At 40.6% G+C, this 21,702-nt stretch overlaps 1 protein-coding gene across 4 annotated transcripts in view; it reads right to left on the reverse strand.

Moving 5' to 3' along the window:
- GLIS1 (GLIS family zinc finger 1) overlaps nucleotides 1-21,702 on the reverse strand; it is a 182,043-nt gene that overhangs the window by 81,056 nt on the left and 79,285 nt on the right. For all 4 annotated transcript variants that reach the window (XM_032118143.1, XM_032118142.1, XM_032118141.1 and 1 more), the window contains exons 3-4: nucleotides 17,098-17,296; nucleotides 10,091-11,192 (exon numbers count right to left, since the gene is read on the reverse strand). In XM_032118143.1, coding sequence (XP_031974034.1) covers nucleotides 10,091-11,192; nucleotides 17,098-17,296 — 1,301 coding nt within the window. The remainder of the gene's footprint in view (nucleotides 1-10,090; nucleotides 11,193-17,097; nucleotides 17,297-21,702) is intronic.

The raw sequence follows: 21,702 nt of genomic DNA on the forward strand, positions 1-21,702 counted from the left end.
GATACAGCAGATTAGTTTTACAAGGTTCCCACCAGTCTGACATTCATCAGCTTTCTAATCTCGTGGTAACACAATCCCTTTTACAAGTACACGCTCAGGCAGCGCTCGCGCTCTCAGGCCAAGGGCTGCAGGTTAAACTGATACCCAGGTCCTGCATTCCACCAGCTGCTGATTGACTGACCCTGTTCCTGACATTCCCAGGGCCTGGCAGCCCTCCATGCAAGGGTTAAAGGGAAGTTGTAAGTAACAGGTCTAAAACACTTGGAAGCATCTCCTTGAATCAAAACCATTTCATGAAAGGCTCTCTGCCAGGCAATAAAGTATTTTTTGATGGACTCTTATTTTATCATTACCCATGTAAGAAAAATGTATTGCAAGAATCCCAACACAATTCAGGGAAGTAATCATTTGCAGATTTAGTAGGCATTCTCAATTGGCAAATATGAAAGATTTATTGTAGGCATGATGAAACAAAGAGCAGTTGTGCAAACTTTACTGAGCTGGATTATGAGAACATGCTTTTTCCATTTCCCACTTTTAAATGCCTTGGATGCAGTTTCAAAAGACAGATCAAGATCAATTATTTAACACTGCAGCTCCACTGTACCTGAGCGGAGGATCTCTTCACACATATGTTATCTGTACACAACAATAAAAGAAGGAGATGGAGGGAAGACACTGATATAGACAACTAGGGCAGACTTTGAAATAGAACTCCTATTGTTCCTTGACTCCACAATCAGCCAGGGATGTAAACAGAAAAGTCAGGCACTGACAAAGGTCTGTGATTAAATGCACAGCTATTTGAAATGCAGCCATTTCTGACTTAACCAAATACAGAAAATACAGGTGTCCTTGAGACAGAACACAGGGCACTAAATTGTCTACAATGGTGACATTTTCTTTGAAAGCCACAGTATACAGCTGAATAAAATCACTGTCTTGCACACCTCTACCCATGAGAATAATGTTCTGAAGTAGAAGGGATTTTCTGGTCAGCAAAGGTATGCTATCACACCAACTTTACAAAATACATGAAAGAGAAAATACTTTGGGGAGGAGGGTATCTGTTCCTTGCCTTTTCTGCCAGGCAGTTAATCTGCTGTTCTTTACAATGATACCAATTTAAACAGGGAGAGAAAGCAGCAGAGTAATTTGATTTAATTCAACTATATCTGGAACTTGGGCACAGGAGTCTTCACCACACAGGAAGTGCTGTAGGCAGGCAAAAGCTTGAAAGAACTTTTGAGATTCTCAGCAGAAGGAACGACCAGAGATGCAAAATAGCATTATGGACACATTAAGTTATTGGCCTCGGTATCTCACTGTGATTATTCACCCTCACTGTGCTCCAGAGAAATTTATTTCATTGTACTTGTAAGAAAAGGAGATCTAAGGTGACAATATCCCAAAGTGTACATGAAATTTCACTAACTCAGTTCCTGGTCTGAGAGGAAGAGGACCTCAACTTCAGAGGTGCCCTATTAAAGCAGGGCACCCCCAAAACAAAGCTACCCAAAACCAGGCCTGCTCTTGGAAACAGCTCAGAGTGAGCTGTCAGATGCCAGTAGGTCACATTTTGATATATTTAGCTTTACCAGCACATTGGTTTTTTACCAGGCCCACTGGACCACTTGCAAAACGAGCCAGTGAGGGTTTCAGAATGTGATCCTGCACTGTGCAACGATGGCTTTTCATTCCTCATCTGATATTAAAGGCCAACTGCTGCTGGTTTGCCCCAAAGCAACAAACAAATGTGTCACATTGAGAACTGAGATACTGCATAAATGACTGTATAAAGTTTTTAATGTGCACTAAATTCCTCCTTCTCCCCCGAGACTACACTATACAGCCTCTCTGTTGCCTACAAATGCAGATTAACATTTTTATTAAATGACATGGGTTTCACTAATACAAAGTATTAAAATGTATTGGCCTAATAAGAAATATTATTAAGTATATCACTGGCACGGTTTTTAAACAATATTTAATTTTATGGCTTTTTAATTTGACCAAGCCCTCTGCCAGGTGATACAAACTATTTTTCCTTCTTTAGGTTAATCACTATTCAGAGAGGCCAAATCACTGAGAATTCTGAACAATTCCTACCACTTTTAATAATCCCCACAGAACACATACAAAGGAATAAAACAAAGCCAAGCACTTAACCTCAAGAAACACAAGCACAAATACTTTGTTTAAAATTGTAGAACTTAGAAGATCTCCACCAAGCAGCCAAGTTTTCCACCAAATGACAGGATTAATAATATTCAGAATCAAGGGGGTTTTTTTATAAATTAAATTTCAGCGGTTAAAAAGGAAATTCTTCTCTCACTGCTCCTAGGTATTAGGTAACTGCAGACTGCCTTTAAATCACTGAATGCACCATGCTTTCCCAGATCTTCTGGAGATAACTCACCCTCCCAAAATGATGCTGGATGCTGCAGAATTACGGTTTTAGGACACAGCTTCTGGACACATCTTTGAGGAACTCTTGAGGTGTATTAAGATATTCCTACAGGAAAACAGGTAGTTCACAATTACATTTCCTGCTCTGTAAAACTTTTTAGTAGAGTGGAGAATGCGTTTGTTGAGGGTGTATCACTTATGTTCACTACTGTGCAGATTTAAACAGTAAAACCAATGGATGATTCACTCCAAGGCAGGAGAGACCATGAGAAAGAAACCTTGTCACACTTTTGCTACATGGGAAATGGTGAGCTACAGAAATCCTGAAGAGTTATTGCAAACCCAGTGCTTACAGGCTGGAAAGCCTTTCTCCCTTTTTGCTCTTCAGATGTGATTATTTGATAAAATCCATTGATCTGCACGGCAAAGAAAGTGATCTTGTGGTGCAGCTGGAATGAATTGGGAGTTAGGAGGCTGTTTGCAAGACATCTTCAAAAGGTGATACCCCGTGAGAGGTTTATAGGTCTGTGCTGAGACTGGGGTTTGAATAAATCTCCATGTAGAGTTTTATCCAGAGCCAGGCCACAGAAGAGCTGGAAGTAATTCCGAGTGTCTTAATATGAGAAAGAATCACTACTTGCTGAGTTTTGTGGGACAAGAGGATAAAGATAAAAACACAGTATCGAGATGTCATTTTTGTATGCAAACTAGGCAAAGGGAAGGGAAAGGAGCCTAAAATAAATTTTCCAAAAAAGACCTGGGAGACATGCCTAGAAGTTTGTTTGGCAGCCAGACATGGTAGGTCACGACTAATAAATTTCACTTTTCGAAGCTGGGCATACTTCAGCCTGTATTATTTGATAAAGAACATGAATGACTTTGCTTGGCATGGAGGAGTTCTGGTACAACTACCCCTCCTGTGTGCCACAAGGGTGCCAGCAGCACAGTCCTTGTGGAGAACCACTTTTAATACAAAACTGTTCCCTTCCTTTAAGACACTCTCTGTCAATCAGACCACTGTCAGGTATTTGTCAAAAGCTCAGTGTTTAGGATTCTGACAAATATCTGTGGCTTTGTAGGAAAGTGGATCATTTTCCTTGTACTCAAATCAGGTCACAGTTGGAACTGTGGTACAAAAATATGTGTTTCAGTAGCCAAATCAGAACGCTGAAGAATGAAGAAAAGATAAACCAGTCCAGGACGAGCTGAAATATAATTGATTGAGGGACTGTACTAACAAAATAAAAATACTGAATAAATCTACTGGGAAAAAGCTTTTAAACAAAAAAAAGTGTCTTTGTTTAACCCTTATTCATTCTGAAACAGAAAGTAAAAAACGACGAGTTAAAATAGTGACTCATTTCCAAAAGAGCACATTGTCTATAAAATGTAAGTAGTAACATAATCCTCCAGTCCTGTTCGCTGTCCCCCATCACTTGCTTTCCAAATTGAAGGTGACCCAGATTCACTAATGGCTTTCTTTTCAGAGCTTTACTGTGATACTACTGCTGGTTTGAAAAACCTGGTGAAATACCTAATAAAATTTCTATCATGGAGGATGGAAATTAATATCCATGCTTTTGTCACAAGGCTATCTGTTCCCTAAACGTGTTCACTACCTGCCTATCACCTTACCTTCAGCAGATACCAAGTATTGTTAGTGGAAATTGTCCAACACTGAGAACCATAATAGTGGCAATTAATTACTATATCCTATGGCAGGGAGCTCCACAGGGGGAGTGCCCACTATGTTGTGGTGATATTCCTGTTAATATCCCACTTTGTTTCTTATTTAACACACTGAATGAACAGCAATACCTACACACAGTCACCAGATCTGTATAAATGTATCAGGAAATCTTCAGGAGTATGTTTTAAACAGGTCCCAAACTACTTAATAATTTATCAGATCAAATGAAATTAAACCTAGTGGAATTAAATGTTCTTGTAGGATAAAGAAAGTACGTATTTGAAAGCCTCCTCCATGGAAGCTTCATGCTATACCTCTAACTACCATATTGCATTTCTCAGATCTCTTCAGTGTCCTGTACAACATTTTTAAGGCACACAAGTGAACTTGAAAACCATTCTGCATTCTGGCAGCAACACTCAGAATTTACTTAATTTTAATTTATTTAGATTTATGCAAAAACAAAAAAAACAAAAAAAACAAAACAAAACAAAACAAAAAAAAAAAAAAAAAAAAAAAAAAAAAAAAAAAAAAAAAAACCAACAACCCTGGAAGTATGTCAGCCAGACCTAACCCATATCAGACTGCTGGAAAGTAACAAAAAAGGCAGCCAGCCTTGCTTGGTCAGAGCACAATTCCATCAGGTCCAGCATCCTACACCATTTTTCTATCAGCCTGATAAAGCAGGTGCACCTCATAGAATGTCCTGAAGGCCAGCAATCCCAGGACCAAACTGGGAGGTTGATAACCCTTCAGGAAAACCCTGGCAGCTCCTCCCTCTGCAGCCCAGCTCAAGAAGGCAGGTCTCAAGCCCCAAGGGCAGTGCAGGGCCATTGCACTGTACACATCTGCAGTTCTGTCCTACTGTACTGGAACACAGGACAATCCCATTCACAATGGAATCTGGGCTCAGTAATTTCTACCGCTTTTGCTCTGCAAGATCTGTTAGTGTGGAGCTTTCCTGTGGGCAGACACGAGTTCAAATTCACCATCTGGCTGGGCATGAGCTGACAGAGAGCCAAGCCTAAAGCCCGTTGCCAGCCTGCCCTCCAGTGCTGGGGCACGCTTAAACCCATTTGTACTGCCCTGGAGTCTGCAGTGGGCTTTGCAAACAAACAAACATTGTGTTTCCACAAAACCACTGAATTGCTGTCTGCTCCTCTAATCAGAGTGTTTTTAATGCTGAGGTTCCTTGACAGTATCGGGAAATGCCATCAGAGACCTAATAAAAAGAGAGATCTCTGCTGAGGCAGCTTTGATAGAATGGATGTTTCCTACTATTGACTTCAAAGGAAACAAAGCGAGCCTAATATTATTGTTGTTTTTTTAAAGCACTCCTTTGGCATCAGTGCATGACACCCTCCACTCCAAAAGCTGAAAATACTTTCCAGACTTCCACAACATTCCCCCGAGTCAGGCATGGAAACTCATTGTTTAGGTGAAGTAACTCACAAGCCGATAAGCTGCTGCACACAGACTGATTTTCCTCACAGATGCAGGGCTGTCCCTGAGACTCCTCTGTAGCTGTAACCCTGTAGAAATCTCATTTCGCACCCTGCTTTGCTGGACACATGCTCCCCATGGACTGCAGACGGCATCAGACTCAATGTCTACTGAGAACAGAGATTCCACGCTGGTCTCCTCAGAAACAGAAGCAATAATACTAATCTGCTCCACAGGCATTCTCCTGTATTCCCAATAACCAGGTCGCTGCCCATGAAGTGTTACAGATGCAGCCAAGCCTTCTGATGAAAGCTCTCACACACTCACATCATGTCAAACCACCTGCGTCAGAGACGTGCGGTAAAAAAATAACAGGAAGTTCAGCCAGAGCACAATCTTTTGTGCAATCTGTACAAAAATCTGTTTCATAGGTGAATTGCAAATTGTTAGTTTGTATGAAGTGGTGATTGGAACACAAGATCTGCACTGGAATGCTGGAATTGCCTAAAGACACCTTTAGGCAAGTTACTTATCTTCTCTGTCTCAATTTCCCCATGTTTAATGCAGTACCTATGGTGTCTCAGCCTTAGGGATTCAAAAGAACTGACTACAAACAGCACAGGTGCTGAATTTCACTGTGTACAATACAGCACCCAAATAATTCCATTCAGACTCCTCCCAAACGGAGTATGGTGAATACGTACATGAAAAAAAGATTCTGCTTCAAAGTCTTAATTCTCTAGGCAAACACACAGAAACAGATCTAGGACACACGCAGGAGGCATTTGTTTCTTTGAAATACAAAAACTGAAGACATTAACAATAAATATTACCCCTGTCCAGCTCCTTTCATGGATATCACATACATTATGATACCCAATTTCTATAAACACTAATTACACATGTAGAAATTACACAAAGAGAAATCATTTACCTTGATCCTGTCTGGGGAGGCCCCTGAACACATATGAATGCAGCGATGGGAACATATTTTCTACTCGTTATGAAGCCACAAGAGTGCAAGAGGGTAAACTAATAAGCCAAGCACAGATTTGTCCAAATCAAACAATTCTAGATAACTAAATGAGCAGCTCTGTATTTACATTTGCAAGCAGAGGCTTAAACCAAGGATGCAATATCTGGAGATCAGCACACTTCTACTCACCAAAGTATTCGAAGAACTGAAAGGCAGCAAAAGATGCAGTTATGAGAAACTTTTTCTCTTCTTTTTTTCTTTTTTTTATAAAAACCATTTAAGCTTGCTAATTTTTGCTGTCTCAGACAATCAAAATTCCAATTGTCTGGGACATCAAATCTAAAAAAGCATGAAATTAATCTTCAGAAGTTAAAGTCTTAAAGGCATTGCATCATTATTTTTGTTGGATATATTTTTGATTATAATGCAGATGAACCCCAAATTTAATAAAACTAAAATAACATGAGTTAAGTATGAAACATAACAGGATATTGCAAAGAGATTAGGTAGTTTCCTTTAGACTACTTGCAGAGCTCAAGGAAAAACCAAACGGAGGGACACAATGACGAGAAGGCACTGCTTAATTAGAATATTTAACGGAATATGAAAACAGAATATTCATAGTACTGGCCTTGGCAATAGAACACAGTGAGCAGAACACAGACCCGAAACATCAGCAGTGCTCCACACCAGATCCTGTTTTGCCTGTTGCCTGTCTGTAGTAGAGAAAGAAGCAGGCTTGCTAAATTCAAACCAGCTGCAACGATGAGAGTGTTACAGTTGGACTGAAGGAAGCTTACCTCATGAAAGTATTGTGGAAACTGCTGTTGGAAAGATAATAAAAGGATTAACTGCAGTTTTAGTGAACCATTTACTTTTCAATCAAAATGTCTCATGTATTTCCTGTTCTCAAGTAGCTTGAATTCCAAAATTCCTTTGTCTATTACAGTACATAGTAGCAAAGCCTGTCATAAGAAATTAATAATTTTACATGGAAAAGTACTTTTATGTATGAGGGTGGGGTGCTGCTCACTGTTAGCTTCTCCTGAGCAGTTCATACCTAGTCAGGCAGTAATCTTACAGGGAAGAACGAGATCGAGGGCTTAAAAAGAAAGTACAATGGGTAATTGTGAACAGTGAAAGAAAATCTCCACTACAAATACCAAGAGATGCAAAGTTACTTTAACAGAGCTACAGCAAAAATGAAACAAAATCTCAGACCTCTACAGACAGAGGATGAATTGCCTCCTTAATTTGCAGGAATAACAGCACAATGATTACCACATCAAAAGAAAAGCCATCATTTAAAATGGCATGACATCACTGCACAATGCAAAACTGAACAGCAACCCCTGTTTCATGTGGAATGGAATGGAATCCACTGGGCAAATAATCCCCCACTTGGTATCAGTAACTTTAAGGAACCGTGCTGCAGCTTTGGATCCTGCCCCTGCTAGATCAAGCTCTTTCCAGGGTAGAAAACTAAATCTGCGAAGAAGACATGGGGTTTGTGTATTCTCTTGGATCCACTTCACTCCATGCAGAATTCCAGGCTGCAACATTTAATACACGATACCTCTGCTGACAGTGGAAGGCTCTTATTGTGGGAATAGAAGAGTTAACTCCAGGTTGAGCAATGTAGAGCTCCCAATTCTGATTGGGCCATTCCATGTATGGGAACGACTACAGTATCTGCTCCAGTAAAAGAGATCTTTATATACTTACGTGCCAAGGCTATATACATATGCCATAAAAGCCACCTGCAATATCAGATGCAAAGGTTTTTCCAACCTATTCACAAAACCTTCAAGTGTTATCAGAAGCTGATACTTTAATGCAGATGAAATTAATTGAAAGTAGGACATTTTTAGCATTTGCTAAGATATTACATAATTTAGTATCTCTGGTTTACCATGTTTTCTGTAGGAATGGGAATGTAACATTAGAAATCTGCCATACAATACCTGTTAAATATGCATTTTTCAGGAAAAGAGACAAGTTCCCTTACCCACAGAGTCTACTGATCTTTTAGCACCACAGGAAAGCTAGGGCTTCATGTTTTAAGTATCCTTTCAGTTTACTTACCTACACTTTTGTTTGGAAAGAAGCAAACTTGCATTATCCTTTCATGATTTATAACTAAATGAAATTGATGCAGGGGAGGATAAATTCATTTGTATGTTTAGAAAATGTGATTGAGCTACTTCTGGAATTGAACCAGTCAACTCCTGCTTTTAAAGGAAAAAGAAACATGTAAGTCTTAGAGTGTTTCCATTTTTTCTTGGACATTTGATGGTATTCCCTAAGTATATGCACTGCTTCCAGTATTGTCTTAGGGAATACCCACTACACAGTGCAGACACTAAGATAATGTTTTTCATTTATCCAACGGAAGTAAAATGATAATCAGAACAATCACTTACAGAGAAAATTTTTCTCTGCAAAACATTTTTAATACTCTTGTTTTCTTCCTTTTCCCTTCCATAACCATCACAGGCCTGGAAGCTTTTCCTATAAACATTCTTTCCTATTCCTCCATAGAAAGCTACAGCTTGCCATGGAAAAGTTTGTCATGATCTAACTTCCTTACAAGCATTTTCCATTGTATCATGCTCTGATCAAAACAATAAAATAGACATATAGCTGAAAATTCTGCCTATCAGGAACCCCAACCTGCTGCCGTAACCATTCCCTTTGTCTGGCCTTATTCGTGCGTGTGTGTGCGTGCACACGCATGTGGGTGTTACAAATGAGACTTTCCAAATTTCATGGCCCAATTTGGAAGTTTATGTCAAACTCGTTTTGCTTCATCTGCTTCAGTCAGGGTCTTATATCATTGTTGTTTCAAACATGTGGAAAGCTTAATGGAAGTCATTAACTTTTATTTTAGTTTGGCCATATTGTCATCATGGTGGGCAGATGCAGAGATGGTGTTATTCCCAAGATTCTCTTTTTGGAACTGCTGTTGTTTACATCTTCTTGATCAGAAGAGAACAATGGTTTTTACTTATTTTAAAAGCTCTGTTTTGCAAATTAAAAAAGCCCCTAACAACCTTTGAAAATTAATTAAATATATTCTTTTTATTCTTTTAACTGTTTAAAATCCTTTAACAAGTTTCTTTTTTTTGTCTAAACTACCATTTGAAGCTTTTGCACTCACAGCTCTATGGGTTATTGTTCAGTTGAAGGAATGAAAAGAATTTCATTAGATGTGTTTTATGTTTCTTGATTAAAAATGTCACCCGAGGCTCAGTGACTTTGTTTTACGTTAAATGACGGCTGTGTGCTTTGATCATCACTTTATTAGTGGTTTAATGAATATTAAAAAAACAAAGCACTGTATTAAAAGTTAAGCTCTTATATAAGGAAACTGAATCCCTTTTCCAAGAACTACATTATTTCTTACTCAATCATTTCCTTCTAGATTAAGGTTTTCTCCAATTCTCCTTTAGCCTGCTACAGACTAAGTTACAGGAAAGCACAACAATTATATTGGAATAAGATCGAAGAGGGAGCAAGAAAGAGAGCAGTGCAGTTATGTTTCTATTCAAACAAATATAATCCAGACTTACCATGCACTTGTTTGGTTTTTCTCCAGAGTGAACCCTCATATGAATCAGCAGTTTGTAACGAGCATTGAAGGGTTTATAGCGGCGGACACAGCCTGCCCAGAAGCAAGTGAAGTCCTCTCCTTTCCTCTGGTCAATGTGAGTCTTTTCTATGTGTCTGACCAGTTCGTCTTGTTGGTCATAAGTGGCACTGCAGTCAATCCACTGACAGACCTGCTTGCCGCCGCTGAGGTCCTGCTCATCGCCGTCACTGGGCTGCAGGGACTTGGGAGACATGGAGGCGTTGAGGTGAGGCAGTGTCCCTGGGGTCTGGCTGAGCTGCTGGTGGAGGTGGTAAGGGGGAGGCAGCCCCTGGTGATGGCGAAAAAGATCAGCAGTGGAGGAATAATCGTCAGCTGGTTCTTGTTTTAGGAAACTCACCTTCTGGGTGCTGTGCGAGGAGTTCTGGTGAGGAAGGCTTGTACCATTCATCATAAGGCTGAGGCTGCCATTCTCCTCGACTTGCTGCATTTGTATCTGCTCACAGTCACCTCTGTCACATTCAGCAGAAAGAGGTACAAGACATGCTGGAGGGGAGGGAATACTGCAAGGGTTTCCAGGCTGAGAGCAAGATTGGGGCTGAGAGGATTTTTGAGCACTGTGATGACTGATCTCCACAGGATGAGAGGAAATGCCAGCTGAGTTAGTTCGCAGTCCATTCACACAGGTGACCAGTGACGTCTGCGACGTGCGGATGATCGCTGTAATATCGATTCCTTCGGCTGAAGACGGCACAACAGAGATGCATCTCTTCTTCAGGTTGCTTGTTTGTAGCCTGGCCGAGTGCTGAGGGGTGCCAAGTGACAAAGAACCCAGGGAGGAGCTGTGTTCATTATTAAACAAGTAGGATGAAAGTGAATTTGTAAAGCTATTATTCATTAGATCTAGTTCAGGATGCAGACTACCGGAGGCTCTCAGCTCCATCCCCTCTGTAATCCTCCTATGTGTGGAAGCCTCAGACAGAACCTTATAATCACTGGGGCATTCTTGTTTAATGTGCTGAGCCGGGTGACTTCCATTCAGGCATGGAGCAGCAGAATCTACTGAGTCTTGAAACCTGGGTGACCTGCAATACAGTTTTCATTAACCATCGCTAACCACCACACAGTTTATGATTTTTGTACAAGACACAACACTTGTTAAGCCCTGCAGAATGGAAGCATGCACTCTCTGGTGAATGTTGCCTGTCTAATGCAGCAATTACATCAAAAAGATCTGCAATGCTTCCTCTCCACCCTGTGTAAAGACAGCATCGTTTTACACAGGATTAATTTTACACACTGGGTTACACACGGAACAGAGAATCTTCCCTCCACTGCCACAGGAAGTTCATCAATTACAATCGAGGCTTTCAGTGCATAATAGATCGGGCAAAACAACAGCTGAGAATGAAGTTTGAGAGCTTTGGGCATTTTTGAATTATTCAAATATTGTCATTTTACTCAGAGCACACTGGGAAAATGCCTTGGCATTCTTGTTGACACAAAAAAGGCTAGCTGAGCTTTGCTTACATGTCAGAGACATGCTTTCCTTTGTTAAATTAAAAAAGGAGCCAGATCACTGGAGAAAAAAGGAATACAGCAGAAGAACTGCTTCCTTCAAACAGCACTCCAGAATCAATGTGAGATCAGCTGAGTATTTACTTCCACAAAGTAAGTTCACAGCCAGTAAATTTTAAATGGCAGCCTATGTACTCCCATCTCCATTTTTCATAATAAAGAGTACGTGGGACTGTAAATCACAATTCTCTCCTGCAGAAGTGATTTTTCATCTTTTTTGATGTGTGTTGAATCCATTCACTGAGGAAGCAGAACCTTGAGGAACTCCACAAAAGACTTTTCAGAAAAGCACTGCATTAGGAAACATTTCCTCCTAACATTTTCTTCCAAGCAGTTAGCAACTGCTTTATGGCTTAAAATAAAACATTTTATCTCAGCTATAAACATTTACTGTGGATGATCCAACTGTGTGTTTTTTCTTGGGACCAGAGGGTGCTCCTTACATATCCCTAAAGCATGGGAGGGTTTAACCTATGGCTTCATCATGCCAGACCAAGGAGAGGAAACCGTACGTCTGTGTGCAGGAAAGCTGTACCTGGGCTAATAAACCCTCCAGAGAAGTGCCCCAAGGCTCTTAAGCTGACATGTTCCACTTAAATGAATTTTGTGCTTTTTTGATGCTAGCACCACAAAAGCTGAAGAGAAGCCAACCATTTGGCAACTTGTGTGTGACACCACAGCTAAGACAGATCTGACACATTTTAAAGCATGAAACGTGTACATAAAAGTATTTTGGACATTTATACGCTAAACAATGAAGCTGCTGAATAAACTGCATTTATTTTACACCTTAGATTATTTTATCGCTATTATTTCCATTAATCCATCACTAATACTAAGATGGGAAGCTGGGATGACTTCTAAAACTTCCTTGGTAACAGCTCTCAAAAGAACAGAAAGGGCTGGAAAAAAATAACAACAATAAAAAGCTTCAAAAAGACTTCCTTCCCATGAAATTACAGTTGTCAAAAATTGACACCTGTCTGAGGCACACAAGTGGCAACACTGCGTTCACTACTGACAGGTTTCTAAGCTCCAACAGGGCTTAATATAAAAAATCCCTTTAAGATCATGAGAGAAGTTAAATTCCCCACCATTCACTGATATAGAACAATCAGATTGTTCACTTGCCACCAGAAATTTTAAAACAGTACATTTAAAAATTTTAGAGGTTTCCATAAACCATTATTTATAATTTCTCCCTTTAGGTTTGCACAGTTGTTCTCAGGGTAAACTTAAAGCACCTGTTTCTGCAGATGGTAAATTTATATTTAAAAAACCCAAACCCAACAATATTCATACATTATTTTTTAACATTTACAGAACAATATGTCTGTAAAATATGTGGCTTAAGTATACTTTTATTGCACATGTTTGGGAAACCCTGCTCAGTAGAAAGCATGGTGTTTTAAACTCATTCTGAGAAAGGCTTTACAGCATGCCATGCCAGGCACAGCATTTCCTATTACTTGGTTTCTGCTGCACGAAAACTCTTCTAAATGATTCAGTTTGTATCATAGTTTAGTGGTCCCAAAGCCTCAGGCTAAAGTAAACACAACACATTTCCTACATCACATAAAGCTAACCCAAGCCTTACATTTCAGCCTGTGATAATTGGGGTCATACTATTAAGCTTTATGTAAAGCTCCCATCTTGCCAGAAATCCATGAGAGAAGTTTGGTTTTTGACTAAGCTGGAGTCAATGCAGAGTACCTGCAGGATGGACATAAACACCCCTGTCCTGAGAAATACCAGGTTTCCAAAACCCCCAGGAACAGTGACCTGCATTTCCAGCACAGGGTCTTACTGAGAGCCAAGACTGTACTGGTGTGATGTTGCAGTGCTGATTCTGAGACACACAAAAAAGAGTTCTGAACCAAAAGACAAGCTGGAATGCCTTATTTCAAAAGCAAATGGGATGAGGGCACTAAATTCATGCTTCCCATTGCCACAGACGTGTCTTATCCATTTTCTGCCTACAAAATGATAAGCACAGGCTGCTTGTGCAGATCAGAACCAAGTCCTCTCCAGGACCTGCAATTTTCTCTGCAGCACTGTATATTCATATACATTATACATCCCATGTTAGTTAACTCTGCTGGGAGAATCTGACATTCCTTCAATTTCCCACTGTTTGAGTGTTGGGGTACCTGATGTCAAGGTTGCATTAATGCAAATTTCCTGTATTCCTGGCAGAATTTTGCCATCACTATTCTAGGGAAAGCCCTGCTCATTCCTCCCAGTCCTGGGGGGGTTGGAGGGAGAAGGGGCACAGAGACAAAATCAATGCAGGAGCGAAACAAGGTGTCTGGCAGCCAACTTGCAGGGTGGCTTCCTCTTATACCCATTGACTCTTTGCCCATGGCATCTTGCTGTTACAGTCAGGGAGCAGATTCCAGGCCTGGTACCCACAAGCTGTGCTGGCCATAAAGATTTCACAATCTCTGGACAGCAGCCAAACATAAATGCATATAAAACAAACAGGCAAGATGAGAGGGACAAAGCAGAGCAGGACAGTGTAAGAAGCACCATGTGGACACACGGATCAGCCTGAGCAGCTCTGGACAGCTTCCAGATAAGCAATCCTGGAAAGAGAGTGGGGTCAGCAGAAGAATATACCCCACAACCCTCTCTTCAAAGGGAGCATCCATGCACTAGGGATGGACAGTCTAAGGGAACAGAATTGCTGCTTAAGCTCATGAAAGCTGAGTGTAAGGCCTTTGAAGAGTAACAGCAGCCTCTCAGAGGATACTGAGGCAGTGTTTCCTAAGAGACTCCCTTACGTGGTAATTGGAGCCAGAGCACGAGGCCAGTAGCACCACACCAGAAGCGCTGCAGTTCCCAACTGCCCTCAGAGGAAAAGATGACTGTATCTGAAATCTCCGGATTATTTACAAAACATACATGCCTTCAATTGCCACTGGAAATGTGCACCCGGTGATAACTGACAGTTGTAAGAAGCTGGAGGGGATTGTTCTGCTGCACATCCAGGGACCCTGTGCAACAGTATCCGAGCGCTCTGATGTCTTCCCTGGGTTTTACATGCTGGGCACTGAGCGCAGTGTGGGCGGGTTTGCCGTGGCTGATAATGGATTATTTGACAAAAGGCCAACATTAGCTGTGTGCTGCCTCCAGTTGTGGTGAGGAAGGTATTGGGACTTTTCCAGTCCCACACACACTGCATTCACAGATAGAATGTAGCAGCAATTACACTGCACAACTTAAAAGTTATTAACTGAGTGGGAAAAAGGAGCCAGGAAGAAGAGGGATCAATCATGATTCTTTGACTAAGTAGTCATCCCTAGAATACAGTTTAAAAAGAAAGCAATTTTGAGGAGAAGCTGAAGAGGATACCTAGTTTCAGTGCATTCAAGCAAAAAAAGAATAAAAACAATCAAAACCCCAAATCCTGAGGGAGATTCTTGATTGCTAGGGAAGGTGCTCCCTGGTTTGTTTGGCTTTTCCTTGGATGTTCCATAACCTAGAAATGCACAGTGGCTCAAAGTTCTACCCAGAGACACTGTTTGAATTTGTGTCTCCCTTTATTTCTGTGCTGGTCATTAGAGCTGGGCAGAACAACCAAAGACAGTTTGCCCTCATTTCCATGTGCTCCAATATCTGACAATTCCAGCCCTACTTCTCTCATCCATTTTCTGATGAATGCTCAGATCTGGGAAGGCACAGAGCACCTTTGGCTCCGACTGATTTCACTCCTCTCCTGGGCACTCACTCCCACCTCAGTTATATTCTCCTGTTTTCAGATCTTCAGGGAAAGACCATGTTTTCTGTTACTTGCTTGTCAAGAACCTTTAGCATCACAAACACCATGAACAGAAATTGTCTGAAATGCTGTCCACCTTCTCTCAAATGCTAAGGTTTTGGCTGTGTGTCTCATGAAAAGCTCTGTGATATAATGAGACACTGTGTTTATGAGGACCACAGAGCAGAGCTGGGCATTGGCTTTACCTTGCAAATCCCATGCAGACAAAAGCACTATTAGTCAGGTGGACATACAAGCAGAGCATGACCAGTGGGACACAAAAACAACCTGTAATGGAGTGGAAGGGTCCTTTAGGATATTCTCCAAACATTTCCAAACTTAGAGGCAGCAGAGTCTCAAGGCTTTAGACCATGCCACAAAGCAGAGGGGAGGGAATCAGGCCTATCACCTGCTGCTTTCTCATGTTATGCAGCTGACAATCCTTTATGTTGTTCTGGGAATCTTCTTCCAAATGGGGGCTGGAAGGGGTTCATATTTCTGAGGGAGGGTACTGTGATGCCAGTTATGAAGGTATCTGTCATTTCTTCATTATAGATTTTACAAAAAGGTTCAAAATGATCTAAGCAGAGTATTCTCTTCCTCCTTTTGTTTGCTCCTGCCCTAATTACCTTTGTTTCATAATTGTCCTCACTGACGGAATGAAAAAAAAAGTTGATAACTACCAGTCCCACACTGAGCCATAAAAAAATCAGGAGGGAGCAGATTTACATCCAGCTGTAAAGGCATCTACAAAATCCTTGTAGCAATAGTAGATTATTCTGTTATGTGGCATGGATATTATTTATCCTTTTCAAGCAAACAAACATGCAAAAAAGTCTTTCCACTTGCTTGCCACATTACCGTGCCTCCTTCTCCTGAAAACACAGATGTTCTTACCCCACCAGTAAACTGAAAAAGGGAAACAAGGCATGAATATGTATAATAAAATCAGGAACAGTCAGATTTTCAAGACCAAGCTGTAGGCCGTATTTCCTGTTGCTATGACTATGGAAATTTCAGCCCGATAGCTCCATCGACAGAGTGCCAAATATTCCAAGTACCTAAGATAAAGACTGCAACTTTATTGAGGTTTTTCTTTTCTACAGCTCTTCAAGAAGGTCAAGATTATTCCTATTACATCCCCTGCCAAAAAGCAGCATAATTAAAATAGATGGACAGATTTTAATTTGTAGCAGGTTTCTATTCACAATGGATGTCTGTTTAGGGTACTTGTTTAAAATCTGGTAATGTTAAATTTGTAACAACAACAAAAAAATAATGGAGTTCTGTGTTTTCATATAATTAATTTATAGCAAATGTTTAAATAGAGATTCTGTTCATAGCATATCCAACTACAGTGTATATATCAAAACCAGAGACCAAATTTTCACATTACGGCCTTAAAAACAAGTACCAAGGATGTGGCTGCATGGGAACACTGCAAATGCTTCATTAAAGCAAATGCTGTAGAAATAAACGTGGCACTAGCTTCCTGTAGGTTTGATGGTGGCATGCCAAACCACTGTGTGGGAGACACACAGCTCCACTGGGCTGGGAGTAAGTATCATCCCTGCCTCCCAGGCAGTGATTTGGTGACACCATGGCATTGGGGTGGAGCCAAGCGCTCAAGCTGGTAAAACCTGGAGCGATACCTGAGATCCGAGTGCGCCAAGTTGAGCTGGCCCACATGCAGCAGCCTCTCCCGGGACAGCGCGTGCTCTCGCATCAGGGAGTTCCCCGTGTGCAGGAACAGCCCTTGCCTGCAGACAGGCACTGAGCTACTCGTCATCTCCATGTCCATCATGTTCTTCTTCTCAGAGATCAAATTGCAGTGATTGTAGCCACCGTTCACTGTCAAAAAAATATGTAAAGAAAGATAAGGCTTTGACTAAGAACTTTCTCCACTGACAACTACTTTGTAAACTCATTTTGGATTTCCTTCCAAAATTCTTGTATTTACAACAAGGCAGTGGAAATGAAAGGTTTCACAAGGAAGCAACATTTAATTGCAAAGGAATTTGGATCTGTAAACTATGGTTGTTTATTTCTCATTGTACAGAAATGCAGCATTTTCTGGCCTGCATAGTCAGTTGTATTTGGTGGGTTCAGACCGAGGCGTTTCAGATCACTCTGGATGCATTTCAGCTTATAGTGGGTCTTTCTGACTATTAGCTCTGCCCTGCCTGTAACCATGACATAAATTATCATTATATTCTCTGGAGTCTACAGCTCCATCGGGCTTTATTCCATTCCCATTCTGGCTTCATCCCATCATAATTTAACTCACCTCAGGGTTAACACCTACCTTAGCAAGATTGTATAATAAGACTTTTGACTGTTAATTGGGGTAGATGAATCACATTTAAAGGGTAACTAAATACATTGTTGAACGCTGTAAGTTTTTCAAGGCCACACCACCAAGAGAAGATGGTAAATCAATCATATTACAATACCCAATTCACAGTTCCTCTCTTTCCAACAGCAGTTACCTGGAATACAGTCAAGATGTATCTTCCCTCCAAAATACTGTAGATCCTTTTTTATGTTTAAGATTTATACTGGACTTGTAATAAAACACTTTCTTTCATTCCCCAAATGATACAAGTCTGAAATTCACCAGGGCTTTCTAAATATGTACTTTACCAATTTTATCATATTATCAAAACATAGAAACTTGAAGCTTCCACCACAGCTCAGCAATACCAACTGTAGCACACACTGATACCTGTTTGTGTGAAGACAGAGATTTCCTAGAATAACATGAACACTATCCCTGTGCTGTCAAAAATAATTATCTTCTCTTGTAGCTGTCAAATCAGAGAACACATTCGCTCTCTGCAAAGGAACAGAACACTTATGCCAAATCCATGAAATCTGTTTCAGTCAATCCATTTGCCTTCACGAAGTACCTTACAGATTCAATAGTAAGAGCTAAAAATTTCTTGCACAACAGTGCCCTGAGTGCAGTTGCACTTGCACCAAAGCCTCTGAAATGTGCTCACCACATGTGAGCTGGAACAATGACGGACAAGGAACAACAGCAGCAGCTCATGGGTTTTTTCCCCCCACAGCAACTAAAAACAGAACTGTGAGATTATCTCCGAACACAGACAACCCAAGTGTTCAAGTGTCCAAGCACATGTGAAAGCGAATTCATTCCCTCTAAAAAAAAGGGAAAAAGTCCATTTTACACCACTGTAACTGAGAACAGAATCTGGCCCTCTGACAACTGGCTGTTCTATACCATATTAATATCACTGGCTGGCACACATAAGATTTAAGCACTTTCCATGTCTGGAACCAGATCTCTTCTTTCACTGGTATCGAGGGGCCTTTAACCTACATTCTGTAACTTACCAATAACAGATGAAAAGAGCACACACTCCCTTGCCTTCGACCAGAGGGTTCACCCTGCTTGCATTATACCATAGCCGTTCCATAAATCCATATAAAAACTAATCCTAATTTACGGAGAGTAAATCTAATAAAAGCAGAATGGTTTCCAGAAGGATCTCATGGAAGTGGAATCCATCAAGGTAACTTCTGTCTTTTTGTGTCCTGCAGTTTTGATTTCTATCTTCACATGCAATTGTTTGCGAAGGGAATGGAAGGAGGTGATACAGTAGAGTGCAAAGGCTGCAATCAGGCAATTCCTTCCATATGAGTAATCAAGTTAGTTCAATTTTGGATATCTTGCTTCTTTCATTCTGGGGTAACTGACTTTGGGGTAGCTTTTTCTTGATTTACGCCAGATTAAGTCACGTGAGAATTGGTCCCATGGAATGGGATGAGGCTACACACCTCGGGAAGGACAGCTCACGCTGGTCAGGATATGTAGGGTCAGCCCTACATTGCTCGTTAGGAGCAAATTCTCCTAGAATAAAACAGAACATTTCCTTACACAAAGGTAAACCTGTCTGTCCAACAATGAGATCAATATTTAAAACACCCCTATGAAAGGACAATAGTTCTCTTTCTTTCCCAGGGAACACCTTGTTTACCATTCAGGAAGGCTTCACCCTTACTAACAAAATTAGCTACTAAGGCTAAGAAGATAAGAGCAAGAGAACTTACCAAAAGGGTAGTTATTCAACAATAAATGCATGTTGCAGTGCTTTGGAGTTTACCTAATTAAGACCAATGAACAAATAACTGAAAGATGTCTAATTGAAATGACTCACATTCAAAATAGAGACAGATTTGAAATATTTGCCTAACATACTAGATATCCCCAGAGAGCTGTGGGTTTTGCGGCAAAGACCAAACTAGGTCATTTGCTTTTTTTTTCTTACTGTTCATTCTCTTTAATTACTTCTTGTTTAAAAAAAAAAAAAACTGCCATTCTTGGTTTTGTTTGGATGTGATGTCCAAAATTTACCCCAACAACACTGAGAAATGGAACGCCGTTACTGGCAGCTGGATGAGTCACGTGAGACGAGTGAAAGACCAAACAGTACCAGATTTTCTCAAACAAGTGAAAATCATCCACACTGGAAGAAGCCATCACATCCCTCCACTGAGAGGAAATTATTAACTCAAAAGGTGCCAACACAGCAAAGCCATTGTGGAGAAGGTGCCATACCCACACTCAGCATCCTATTCCATGTAATGAGCGCTGAATAATCCCCAGCCCTGTATGTTTGGAGTGACTGCCACAACTCCTACACAGTCAGTAATTTAAGAGTGTCCAGAGAGATGCACAGCACTGTGCTGCTGACTGAAAGCTCTAATGAATGAACTGAGTGCTTCAAAACACAGACTCTTCAAAGTGATTCATGAAACAGGCCATTTTTGACATTTTTCAACAATAACAACAAAATCATCACTTTGCCTAAGTTTTTTATGCCTGTCACGCCATTCTCTATGGTGAATGGGAGGGGCTGTCTTAATCCTTCGACCCCAAGCCCCAGGGACAGAAAAGCAGCAAAGGAAAGGAAAGCAAAGGATGGGAAATAGATACTAGAGTTTTTCTTACACCCCTTACAAGGCAGGCCCAACTGTGTGACTGTGGAGACAGATTTTCTACGCCTTGTGGAAAAACATGGCTTCTCCTTTGTTTCAATGAACCACCATTAGCAGGAATATGAGTTTCGGTCTTAATTTTTCTATTATGGACACAGCTTAAGAGAAGGAACATTGTAGAAGTAGGCTGGAGTGATTAGCCACGGATGCCATCATGTCCTTTGCAGACTTTACCCAACTGTAACACTGGTATTTTCATTTAGATCTTAGAACAAGACATCCTAAACAGGGACTTCCGGATCTTGGCCTGGAGATCCAAAAAAGAAGGGATGTGCAGATCTTTTCTTTTCCTGGCCAGTTTCTTCACAGTCATTTGCACCATCTCATACACAACAAACCTCTAGACATCTGGGATTTTCACCATTTCACAGAGGAAAGTTTTCCACTGTGAGTTTCTTTTGTTGCTCTTTGTCCTTTCCTGAGGACTGAAATGGTTAACAGTAACAGCACAAAATTTTCGCTGCTGCATTCAAGAGTTCCTGTGTGAAAGAGGAACAAAGCAGCTCACAGCACACCCCAGGTGCACCGTGGATCTCTGTACCAGTTACAACCTGTTCACATTTTAAGGTCTGTTTCATACAGCTTATAGAGACATGGCTTCATTTATTTAAAATGCTTGTGCATTATCTTAATAAAAACACGGTGAGAGCCACAACACTCTTTAGCACTGAGGAGACCATACCATACAGTGAGAGTCAAGTGAAGACCAAAATTGTCCTACACTGGTGTATCAAAACAGGGGTGGCAAATCCTCTGCCTATTTCCAAATAGATACGGATGACATCAATCTATAAAAGATTAGGATTAAAACAAATAGCACTGAATAAGAGTAGAATGAAAAAGGATCTCCTTCCTCCAAGTTTTTATGAACCATGCAATAAAATCCTACAACAAAAATACTTATTTCTTTACTTTCACACTGATGTATGAGTGAAGACAGAAGGGCTAAGAAAACCCTTGTAAACTAAAACAACCCAGATAGAGAAATAATTTGTGGAGTATCAATCTTGAGAACTCATGAAAGATAAATACAACCCATGTGTGTCTTTCTAGTAAATTCTGGACCGTAAGTGTTGGCTGCATCTATATTTGTTATTTCATGTTCAATTTATTTTTAAAACTAGTTATTGGATTGCATTGTATTTCTGTTCTGGGGAATTTATTTTTGCAGACTACATACAGTATTTTAAGAGAGTAAATGTGTAGGGTTGGCACTACTGAATAAAGAAGCGTGG

The sequence above is a fragment of the Corvus moneduloides genome, chromosome 9 (genome assembly GCF_009650955.1).
Source record: "Corvus moneduloides isolate bCorMon1 chromosome 9, bCorMon1.pri, whole genome shotgun sequence".
Taxonomy (NCBI): Eukaryota; Metazoa; Chordata; class Aves; order Passeriformes; family Corvidae; genus Corvus; species Corvus moneduloides.